Consider the following 12,448-nt stretch of genomic DNA (forward strand, 5'->3'; position numbering starts at 1 on the left):
CTTCTACACAACTTGCGTGTTCTACACTGTAAATAACTCACATGTTCTACACTGGAAAGAACTTATGTGTTCTACACTGTAAATAACTCACGTGTTCTACACTGTAAATAACTCACGTGTTCTACACTGGAAATAACTCGCGTGTTCTTCACTGGAAATAACTCACATGTTCTACACTAGAAATAACTCAAGTGTTCTACAATGGAAATAACTCGCGTGTTCTACATTGGAAATAACTCACATGGTTTACACTGGAAATAATTACCGGTTAGACAGGTAGGGGAAATAATGACTCACGTATTCTACAACCGATTCCGGTGCTGTTGATTGGACAGAAGCAGTGGAACCCAGTTGGACCGGGCAGATCGTAGCACCGCCCCTCTGTCCCGCATGCCCCCTGGTAGCAGCGTTCTCCGCGGATGTTGCACCGGTGCCCGGCGAACCCCTGCGGACACTGGCAGCGGAACCCGAACTGGTTGTTGCTCGGCTGACATCGCCCACCGTTCTCACACGGCCGGTCCTGGCACACCTGGTACTGCTCGATGCCATACACCTCGATAGCCTCTCCGCCCAGGTTCAGAGGAACACCCTTCAGTTTCACCTGGCTGACGCTGCCTAAGGAAGGAAAAAAATATATATATATTTTTTTAAATGTAGTTAAATCACAATAAGGCATCAGAAATGCTGCAAATCCCTTTGAAGAAGAAATAAAAATAATAAAGTAAAATCTAGTTAAATCAAAACAAGGCATCAGAAATGCAAATTCCTTCAAGGAAGAACAAAAAAAAAAAAAATCTAGATAAAATAAAACAAGATATTAGAAATGCTGCAAATTCCCTTATAGTTTGGCAGAAATGCTGTAAATTTCCTTGAAAATATCATGATCTTATTCCTATGTATGAAGTTTGTGATCTGTGTGCGCAGGACAACATGCCTGAGCCTTAACTGGACATACGCATGGAAAATAAAACTCCTACGACTTAACCACAAGTCCCTGGTTAAATCCTACTGTTCTAGAAATGGCCTGGTAATTATGGACACCAGCTAGATAGCCTAGGTGTGTGCCCAGGATAGCATGCTTGAAACTTAATTGGACACTGAACAATAAAACTGCATGGCTTACCCACGAATCCCTGGTTGAATCCCGCTGCTCTAGGGATTGCCTGGTAGTTTGGAACACCTCCCAGATACATGTTCTCAACAAGATCGAGGCCGACAAACTTCCCGGGCGCAATTCCAGAATACGCTGGCTCATCATTCACAATCAAGGTTCCTGAAAATTAAAACATGCAATATATAGTAATATTACATGAGTGGGTGTGCAATACACAATTTATTCAATGAGGCAGAATTTGTTTTATAATTAAAAGTATAACCCATAATGATTGAAAATTTAAAATGTTTGGTGACGTAACAACTCTGTAAAACCTTTCTATGGCTTTGTGAACCTAGAGCACAGGTAATACTGAGATAGCTCAATTGACAGCAAGCATCGAGAAAGAGAAATACTGTGGCTTCACCATTTATCGTTGTTGTCCATATGCATTTGTGATGATAAAAAGAAAAAGTCTTTATGTTTCTTGTTAAATGTGCATAGTTTATATCCAGTAAATTATGAAATTAACGTGCACATTCAGAACAAGCTGTTGTATCACACGCCTGTCATGGGCTTAGGTGTCGGCCCATGCCGGCTCCTCTGTCCAGGACAGAAAAATTAATGTGAACAAGGGATTTTTTTTTTAATGCACTATCCAAGACAGGATAGCCCATACCACAGCCTTTGATATATACCAGTCGTAGTGCACTGGCTGAAATGAGAAATAACACATTAATAATGACAAACCATTCTTGCGATCTCTCTTCAGACTGACAGTATGCCACTGTCCGAGCTGTAGCGGCCTCTGACCTCGGATAATCGCTGGGCCCGACCCGACGTCGAACCGGAACTCTGGGTAGGCTCCGCGGAGACCGAAACACATGAAGTCCCCGCTTCCCTGGTTGTTCTGTCCGTTGTACAGCATCAAACCATCGGTTGCCTCAGGGCGGAATGACAGCAGGACATCGAAATTGAGGTACACGTCATTCATCGGAGGGTAGCTGATGTACGAAATAGGGTTTTGTGGGAAGTATGGAACAAGAGCTGAAATTCAGAAAAATATTGAGCAATATTAATAACTGAACAGTGCTGAAATTTAGAAAATATACTTAACACCAAAAGAAATATGACAGCTGATGTAGGAGATAGGGTTAAGTGGGAAGTATGGAACAAGAGCTGAAATTCAGAAAATATAGAATGATATTAATAGCTGAACAAGTGCCGAATTTGACAAAATACATGTATACTGATATAATGCTGTAATATTAAATTTGGCTATTTTTAAGAAGGGTTTAACACATATTGATTGAGGAGAATTAAAAGTTGATAGACTGACATTTTTACAGCCCCTATTCTAATTACAAACTAAGGATAACTATGACTTGCAATTCTTTTGAGCTCATTATGTGAAGTTTATTTCCATTCATAAATAGTTTTCACCTTAGCCTTTAACCACTGCTGTGTGAAACTATCACTACATATCGTGACAAACTTACCTCCAACAACAAACACCACTGGATACACGACTGAACCAAATGAGTTGGACGCCTGACATTCGTACGTTCCGGCATCGCCCTCCCGAACTCGCGGAATCATCAAGTCACCATGCACGATGTTGTGATCACTAGACATGGGATAAAGAATTATTTTTTTCAAATGACTGTCACATTTGACATGAAGAAGAAGAAGGAAATGTTTTATTTAACGACACACACTCAACACATTTTATTTACGGTTATATGGCGTCAGACATATGGTTAAGGACCACACAGATATTGAGAGATGAAACCCGCTGTCGCCACTTCATGGGCTACTCTTTTTGATTAGCAGCAAGGGATCTTTTATATGCGCCATCCCACAGACAGGATAGTACAAACCATGGCCTTTGTTACACCAGTTGTGGAGCACTGGCTGGAACGAGCACATTTGAAAGCTAACAGCCTTTCATTACCAATAAGTGATGACATTTTGATTTGTGGTCTTAAGAATGTTTCTAGTTCAGTTATTGAAAGCCACACAGTGACAATGAGAACTGTAATATAAAGAACAAAAGACAGATAGATACAATGAATGAATGTTTAACGACACCCTAGCATGAAAACAGATACAGTGAGTGAATGAATGAATGTTTAACGACACCCCAACATGAAGACAGATACAATGAGTGAATGAATGAATGTTTAACGACACCCCAGCATGAAGACAGATACAATGAGTGAATGAATGAATGTTTAACGACACCCCAGCATGAAGATAGATACAGTGAGTTAATGAATGAATGTTTAACGACACCCCAGCATGAAGACAGATACAGTGAGTGAATGAATGAATGTTTAACGACACCCCAGCACGAAGACAGATACAATGAGTGAATGAATGAATGTTTAACGACACCCCAGCATGAAGACAGAAAGAAAGAAATGTTTTATTTAACGACGCACTCAACACATTTTATTTATGGTTATATGGCGTCAGACATATGGTTAAGGACCACACAGATTCTAAGAGGAAACCCGCTGTCGCCACTACATGGGCTACTCTTCCGATTAGCAGCAAGGGATCTTTTATTTTCGCTTCCCACAGGCAGGATAGCACAAACCGTGGCCTTTGTTGAACCAGTTATGGATCACTGGTCGGTGCAAGTGGTTTACACCTACCCATTGAGCCTTGCGGAGCACTCACTCAGGGTTTGCAGTTGGTATCTGGATTAAAAATCCCATGCCTCGACTGGGATCCGAACCCAGTACCTACCAACCTGTAGTCCGATGGCCATGAGTGAATGAATGTATAAAGATACCCCCACATAAAGAATACATGAATGGATGGGCGTGTTGATGGATAAAAGGATATATAGATGGACAGACAGATGGATGGATGAATGGTTAGTGGGTGGATGGATGGATGGATGGATGGATGGATGGATGGAAGTGGTTGAATTGATGGACAGATGGATGGATGGATGGATGGATGGATGGATGGATGGGTGGATGGATGGATGGATGGATGAAAGTGGTTGAATGGATGGACAGATGGATGGATGGATGGGTGGGTGGGAATTTGGGTGGGTGAATGGATGGATGGATGGATGGATGGGATGGATGGATGAATGGTTAGTGGGTGGATGGATGGATGGATGGATGGATAAAAGTGGCTGAATGGATGGACAGATGGATGGATGGATGGATGGATTGGTGGGTGGATGGATGGATGGATGGATGAAAGTGGTTGAATGGATGGACAGATGGATGGATGGATGAATGAATGGGTGGGTGGGAATTTGGGTGGGTGAATGGATGGATGGATGGATGGACGGAATGGATGGATGGATGGATTTTTAGTGGGTGGGTGGGTGCAAGGATGGATGGATGGATCAATGGACAGACAACTGGACAAACAGATGATGAGACTGACAGTTAGATGGAAGGAAGGATGGATATATGGGCAGACAGATGGATGGACAGAGGGATGAATTATTAGACTGATGAACAGATGGGAGGTAGGAAAGGATGGATGGATGGATGGATGGACAAAAGGGATGAATTATTACTGTTGAACAGGCAGTGGATGGATGGATGGATGGATGGACGAATGGATGAAAGTGGTTGAATGGATGGACAGATGGATGAATGGATGAAAGTGGTTGAATGAATGGACAGATGGATGGATGGATGGGTGGGTGGGAATTTGGGTGGGTGAATGAATGGATGGATGGATGGATGGATGGATGGATGGATGGGTGTGTGGGAATTTGGGTGGGTGAATGGATGGATGGATGGATGGATGGACGGGATGGATGGATGAATGGTCAGATAGATGGATGGCGAGTGGATGGATGGATGGGTTTTTAGTGGGTGGGTGGGTGCAAGGATGGATGGATGGATCGATGGACAGACAATTGGACAAACAGATGATGAGACTGACAGTTAGATGGAAGGAAGGATGGATGGATGGGCAGACAGATGGATGGACAGAGGGATGAATTATTAGACTGATGAACAGGTAGGATGGGAGGTAGGAAAGAATGGATGGATGGATGGATGGACAAAAGGGATGAATTATTAGTTGAACAGACAGACATATGGGAGGGAGGTAGGAAAGAAGGATGGATGGATGGGCAGACAGATGGACAGAGGGATGGTTGTTTAGACAGATAAACAGATGGATGGATGGAGGGATGGACAGACAGAGGGATGGAAGGACAGACAGATGAATAGACAGACAGAAGGAATATAAAGACATGTATTAGAGTGTGACATACACGGGCAGGTCTCCGTCTTTCTTCTTCCACGTGATGGAAGGTTGTGGATAGCCGGTCGCGTCACATGACAGCGTGGCCGGGCCTCCAAGAGCGGCTGTGTTGATATCCTGCGGGACAGAGACTACCGGGCGAGCTGAAACACAGAGAAAATGTGGTTAAATATGAGAAAAAACTAAATGAGAGAGAAAGATGAATGAGGGCCTTGCATATGGAAATTAATTTTATTTAGATGAAATTAGTGGGTGAGCCTTAACTTGAGCATGCATTTAAAGCCAAGTATACTGAAAATACCGCTTGATATCGTTATCAGTATCGTGTCCACACCGAATATCGTACCGATACCGAGGTAAATCAGCCCAAAATACTGATACTGAACCTGAAATTTTAATACCGTCCAGATCTACAAAACATTATGGTGGAAGTTCAGCATTTTAATAACTGACCACATTGAATGCTATTTACACTGATTTTCTAGTAATGTTTTGTTATAATTTACACCTTTTACATGCATTACAACTAATATGGGTAGAACGATGGAAATACATTGTGAAAAGGAAAAAAAAAAAGTTTGTTTTATTTAACGGTGCCACTAGAGCACATTGATTTTTTTATCTTATCATCGGCTATTGGACATCAAACATATGGTAATTCTGACACATAGGCTACTCTTTTATGACAGGCAGCAAGAGATCTTTTATTTGCGCTTCCCACAGGCAGGATAGCACAAACCATGGCCTTTGTTGAACCAGTTATGGATCACTGGTCGGTGCAAGTGCTTTACACCTACCCACTGAGCCTTGCGGAGCACTCACTCAGGGTTTGGAGTCGGTATCTGGATTAAAAATCCAATGCCTCGACTGGGATCCGAACCCAGTATCTACCAGCCTGTAGACATGGCCTAACCACGATGCCACCGAGGCCGGTTTGTGAAAAGGTTTCAGGAAAGCTTATTTTTTCCTGAATATTTCTATCTTTTATGCCCAAATTTGATGATTTGCTACAGCCCTGTTCCCCATCTCATACACTTATGCCAGTATATATCTGAGACTTACCTCTGACAAACAGTTCAACCTGCGACTGCACCGACCCGGCTTCGTTTGTCGCTGTGCAACGATACGTGCCGGCGTCTTCCGGATGTACCTCCGGGATGATGAGGATGCCCTCACCAATCACAGCACTAGCCGGCAGCTGACCCTCAAGCTTTGACCAGTGGACGGTGGGTCGCGGTGTGCCTGTAATGTAACAGATTAGAGGTCAATTTTTCAGGTCAATGATACTGAAAATAGATTAGATTAGTGTATCTAATGTATAAGGTCTTGCCTACCACAATATCGTAACCTTCAGAATATTATAGGCAAGATATCCTGGTAACATCATGCAAATTGATGTGCCATATAGCACATGCAGTACTTGCACTAATGAAGAAAATGTTTTATTTAACGACGCACTCAACACATTTTATTTACAGTTATATGGCGCAGCACCTATATGGTTAAGGACCACATAGATATTGAGATAGGAAACGGGCTGTCGCCACTTCATGGGCTACTCTTTTCGATTAGCAGCAAGGAATCTTTTATATGCACGATCCCACAGACAGGGTAGTACATACCACGGCCTTTGATATACCAGTTGTGGTGCACTGGCTGGAACGAGAAATAAACCAATGGGCCCACCGATGGGAATCGATCCCAGACCGACTGCGCATCGAGCGAGCGCTGTACCACTGGGCTACGTCCCGCCCCTGCTTTCACTAATGGGTATGCCCGTCATTTGTATGCTCCCCAAAAAATTAACACAATAATACGAGATAAAGTTAAACTTTGATTTCTTTAACGACACCACTAGAGCACATTGATTTATTAATCATCGGCTAGTTGGATGTCAAACATTTGGTAATTTTGACATATAGTTTTAGAGAAAACCTGTGACATTTTTCCATTAGTAGCAAGAGATCTTTTATATGCACCATCCCACAGGCAGGATAGGGGCCCACTGACAGGGATCAATCCTAGACCGACCGCACATCACATGAGGATGAGTGCCAGAAACTATTACAGAATAATAGGAAGTTACTTTTCATTCAAATAGCATTCTGGTAACACTTTTGATTTTGCTTAATTCGTTTCAGCCAGGTAAATCGTGTCCTAAATTTAAGGCATGAATGAAAAATAGGTCACTCGCATGAGTAATGCTCAAACAAAACGATAATTCATGCAATCTTCGTGGATCTATGACAGTTAATTTGATAAGTTTTGCCAATTTACCAACAACAAATATTATGAAATATTGGTTATTTTGTTTTGAATGCAAACTGTTATCAGTAAGACGCAATGACTGAGAATATTATTAATTAAAACGAATTAATATTATGATTTTTTTTTCCACCCACAAATATGCATCATTGTGCATGTTCACATATAAATTTCACGAATGACCAACATTTCCTTAAAGGAACAGAGCCTAGTTTTTAAACACTACAGCATATTTTTCACCATTAGAGCCGTTTATGATCACTGAAATTAAACATTACTTATATTTTATTGTTTAGATTATCCATTTCCATAGAAGCGAAGTCTTTCTGGTCATCCAGTTGTTTCTAATATCACAAAATACATTTTTCATATTTTAAAAAACACACATGCGTCTGAGAAGTAGCGGTTATTGATTCGAGTTCTAGTCTATTTTTAAAGGATATTTTCCCGTTTTTAACATCACTGACTCTTGTTTCACTCTGTTGTAACTTTATCCAAGTGTGATACAGGTTTGTAGATTAACTAAACTTAGTGTCCATTTTTTAAGAGCTGAAACTAGGGTCTGCACCTTTAAGAACACTCTAGCCTGGAAAATAATGTGCATAAATTTGGTTCAAAAGATGTAAAATTTAAATAATTTATATGCACACATTCCTCCCCCACCTCCATATTACAGTAATCTCCTACCTGACACAATACATTCAAAGTCGACTCGGTCTCCAACATCAACAATCTGTTTTCCTTTCTGTACGCCTGTTCCAATTCCAGGGGCAGCTGAAATCAACATACAGTTAAAATTAGACTCACACTTCTTGAGGTCTCTTCATTCAACTAATCATCATAAAACGTACTTGGCAAAAAGTCCAAAAATTACTTCAAAAGTGACCTTTTTAGTTTAAAAGTACCTCTTTTAGTTCCTAAAATGTCATTTTTAGTTTAAAAATGTCATTTATACCAGTAGTTTAAAAATGTCATTTGTAGTTTAAAAATTCATTTGTAGTTTAAAACTGTCATTTATAGTTCTAAAATGTCATTTATAGTTCAAAAATGTCTTTCTTTTCTAAATGGAGAAGACCGTACATTATTACTTTATTGTGTCTTTATTTTTTTTACTATCCCCTCCCTTCCTCCTCCCTTGTTATTTTAAAATCCTGGTTTCGTTCACGATCCAGTTATTAGTATTAGTGTCTGACATTTACCAATCACAAAATATAAAAAAATCAAATCAAACAAGGCTTCACTATGTAGAGTTAACCATAGTAGCAAGACAGCACTTACCAGACACTCTGAGGAATGTGTAGTCTCGCGTTGACCCAGCCTCGTTGGTTGCCGTGCAGATGTAGCGACCTGCATCGACTTCAGCAACATTGTATATACTATAATACAAACACAAAGACATTAATTAAAATATTGTATAGAGGGCTATGTGACTGCTAGTTTTAGGAAGTACAGTCGCTTGGTAACTACCATGGATAAAATCAATATAGGTTTACCACAAAAATTAAGTTATCCACACCTAAGCCAGAGACTGCTTCATTTTGCTGTTATCTAAATGACAGCATACTATATGCACAGTTGTTAACATTTAGTAATGAAAATAGCAAGTAATTTCAAACAAATTTGATTAAAATACTCCAGAGATCAACCTACTTTTAATAATCAAAGAAAGATCTCAAAATGCATTTCAGTATTTTAAATGAATGTGAGTGAGTATTTTTAACATGCCCATATACTACTAAGATTTCAGGCATGTCTGTTGCGGGCCAAGTCTCTGGATAGCCAGTGGCTTGGTCCAGGACAGAGTTTTATATAAAAGGAAAATTAATTACTGCCCCCTCCATTGCTGGCTTTTCTTTTTAAGCCTAACACAGATGAGAGTTACTAGTGGATCAGAAAGCAATTTCACCACACACTATGAGCTAAATGCTCGGCTATAGTCCGTCCCACAGAGAACGTCTTTCTTCATGCTATGGAATTTACTACAAGTTATTTATTCCTGAACTGATTAATTTGTAAATTACACACAGAAATAGGGGGGTTTTGGGGTTATTTTCAAACCAAACTCAAATTATTTTTTTTATAGAATGATGCGACGGATTATAGTTCGCTTACAATGGTAACAATGTTGTCACTCTGATGTCATTTTCATGTTCCATTCGTCAATTAATAAATTCTACTCAGTTGATAGCTTATGTTGCCTGCACATGGGGTGATTTTTGCCACAGGACAAATATCATACACAATAGATATTTTCCTCATGAGTATGCATGATGAAAACTCCGCAAAATATCCCACACACAAGAGTTTTCAGCTGAGCAAAACATCTGAAGTAACTTTTTGCTCAAATGATATCTCTCTGTGTGCGATATGCTTAACAAGATGCTAGAATTCCATTTTGTATATTTATTTGTCGTGGCAGAGAGTAGAAAGTGTAAGAGGCAGGAGGTAAGGAGATAAACAGGAGAAGGAGGGGGAGAGAGAGACAGACAGAGACAGAGACAGAGAGAGAGAGAGAGAGAGAGAGAGAGAGAGAGAGAGAGAGAGAGAGAGAGAGAGGAGGGAGGGAGGGAGGGAGGGAGAGAGAGGGAAGACGATAGAGAGACACAGGAAGGGACAGGGGAAAGAGACAGGAGAGAAACAGACAGGAGGAGAGAGGGGAAAGAGAGACAGGAGAGAAACAGAGAAAGAAAGAGAGACAGGAGGGGAAGGGGAAAGAAACAGAGACAAACAGAGAGAGACAGAGACAGAGAGACAGAGAGGAGGGGAGAGAGAGAAGACAGAAGAGAGAGAGACACAGGAGGGGAGAGGGGAAAGAGAGACAGGAGAGAGACAGACAGGAGGAGAGAGGGGAAAGAGACAGAGACAGAGAAAAAAAAAGAAAGAGATAGAGAGACAGACACAGACAGACAATCAGACAGAGGGAGACATTAAGCTTGTACGTACGTGAGAATTCCATTTCGTATATTGATTTGTTGCGGCATCTCTCCGGACTCTCTCGTCCAGCGTATCTCTGGGGGTGGGGTGCCGGTCACCTCACACCTCAGTTCTATGGTCTGACCAACCTGTCTCACCTCATTCTTTGGGGTCACATCCGCAGTGGGGGGAACTTAAAGCAGAAAATTACAAATATCATCAATAAAATCATAGTTTCTGCTTCAGTGGATAATGAAATTGCAAGCATATACAGATGTTTGTTACTAAAAACTATTCTTATGACAAAGGTCAATGAACACACTTTTTAATGAATTTAAAAAAGAAAACTAATTCAAAGCAGTTTGACTTATAACATTTCAAACCATTAATTATTTGAATTAAAATAAATAAAAATTAATAGTTTGAAAAATCAAACAAATGACATGTAAAAAGGAAAAAAATATATATATATATATAACAAAAAAATTAATTTTTTTAAAAATCAATAAAAAGAAAAAGATAAAATATATAGCAACATCAATAAGAAAAAGAAACTAAAGTCCAATAAGTCAAAAGAAAGTAAATAAATAAATAAATAAAGTCAATATAAAAATTAATAGACTCAATAAACTGAAAAAATAATTTTTAAAAATCCATTTAAAAAAACAATCATATAAATAATAAAAAAGTTAATAACTAAATAAATAACAAGGTCAATAAATAACTAAATAACTAATTAAAGTCAATATATAAATAACAAAGCCAATAAATAAATAAATAAATAAAATAACTAAAAACTAAATAACTAAAAATAACTAAATAACTAAATAAATAACAAAGTCAATAAATAAATAAATAGAACCAAATTTTGTAAAATCACTCAATCAACAGAACATACATACCTGATATTTCGAGGACTGCGAATCCCTCTGATGACCCGGCGTTGTTAGTCGCTATACACCTGTACTGTCCTGCATCTGCCGGGGTCACCTGGCGGATCTCCAGAATTCCCTGATGCTCCACAGCGGTCGGTGACAGAGCGCCATCTACCTTCTGCCACTCAATGGTGTAGGGGCCAGTGCCTGCAGGCTGGCAGGTCAGTCGAACTGTCTCTCCTGGTCTAGCAGCCACCTGGGCAGGTGAGATCGTTAAGCGGGCAGTGACTGAAATTGAAACATAAAAAAAAATGTTGATTCAAATTAATATAACATAAATAGAGAATACTAAACGAGCTTGCCTGTCATACCATTTTTATGAAATGAGTGAACAGATTTGATATCTGACAAGCGAAAGCAATGGTATGACAGGCAAGTTCGTTGAGTATTTTATTTATTACAAACCAATTGCAAACAATCCATAACACAGAAATCAGCAGATGTCGAGACCTACTACACGTTATTTGTCTACGAATTGGGTCAGCAAGTGATCTATATCACGCTCACGTCACGCCAATATTACACCAGTTAGATATTGAGTGATTGTTATGACATGAGCAATATCTTACACTGGTGTGTAATAATTATTTTTAAGCTACTGGAATATAGTCTACTATTTTTGATTAGCAGCAAAGGATCTTTTATATGCACTCTTCCACACAGATAGGATTAGCACATATACCACAGCCTTTGTTACAGCAGTTGGAATGAGAAATAGCCCAATAGTCCCACTAACAGAGATCAATCATAGACCAACCATATATCACGTTAGCGCTTTACCACTGGACTAAACAAACAAGCATTCTGAGAATATTGCTAAAGCAATACATGCTCCCTAACGGGCCCAAAACATTTTCATAACTCACAAATTCAAGGGCCATAACTCTGAAAAATTTGTAAAATTGGAAAAGTCAAATTGGGTTACATGGCCAAAAATGTCAAACTTGATCTGTCACAGTACACGATACAGCTATATATATAGACAGACACA

General features: G+C 39.7%; 1 protein-coding gene across 8 annotated transcripts in view; it reads right to left on the reverse strand.

The window, feature by feature from the left end:
- The window catches only part of LOC121389972 (basement membrane-specific heparan sulfate proteoglycan core protein-like), a 299,120-nt gene that overhangs the window by 24,550 nt on the left and 262,122 nt on the right, over window positions 1-12,448 (reverse strand). For all 8 annotated transcript variants that reach the window (XM_041521661.1, XM_041521663.1, XM_041521660.1 and 5 more), the window contains 10 exons: window positions 11,425-11,685; window positions 10,553-10,715; window positions 8,888-8,985; window positions 8,297-8,383; window positions 6,407-6,586; window positions 5,355-5,487; window positions 2,593-2,720; window positions 1,844-2,140; window positions 1,124-1,273; window positions 298-615 (listed from right to left, as the gene is read on the reverse strand). In XM_041521661.1, the coding sequence (XP_041377595.1) occupies window positions 298-615; window positions 1,124-1,273; window positions 1,844-2,140; window positions 2,593-2,720; window positions 5,355-5,487; window positions 6,407-6,586; window positions 8,297-8,383; window positions 8,888-8,985; window positions 10,553-10,715; window positions 11,425-11,685 (1,815 nt within the window). The remainder of the gene's footprint in view (window positions 1-297; window positions 616-1,123; window positions 1,274-1,843; window positions 2,141-2,592; window positions 2,721-5,354; window positions 5,488-6,406; window positions 6,587-8,296; window positions 8,384-8,887; window positions 8,986-10,552; window positions 10,716-11,424; window positions 11,686-12,448) is intronic.

This window comes from Gigantopelta aegis, chromosome 15 (genome assembly GCF_016097555.1).
Source record: "Gigantopelta aegis isolate Gae_Host chromosome 15, Gae_host_genome, whole genome shotgun sequence".
NCBI lineage: Eukaryota > Metazoa > Mollusca > Gastropoda > Neomphalida > Peltospiridae > Gigantopelta > Gigantopelta aegis.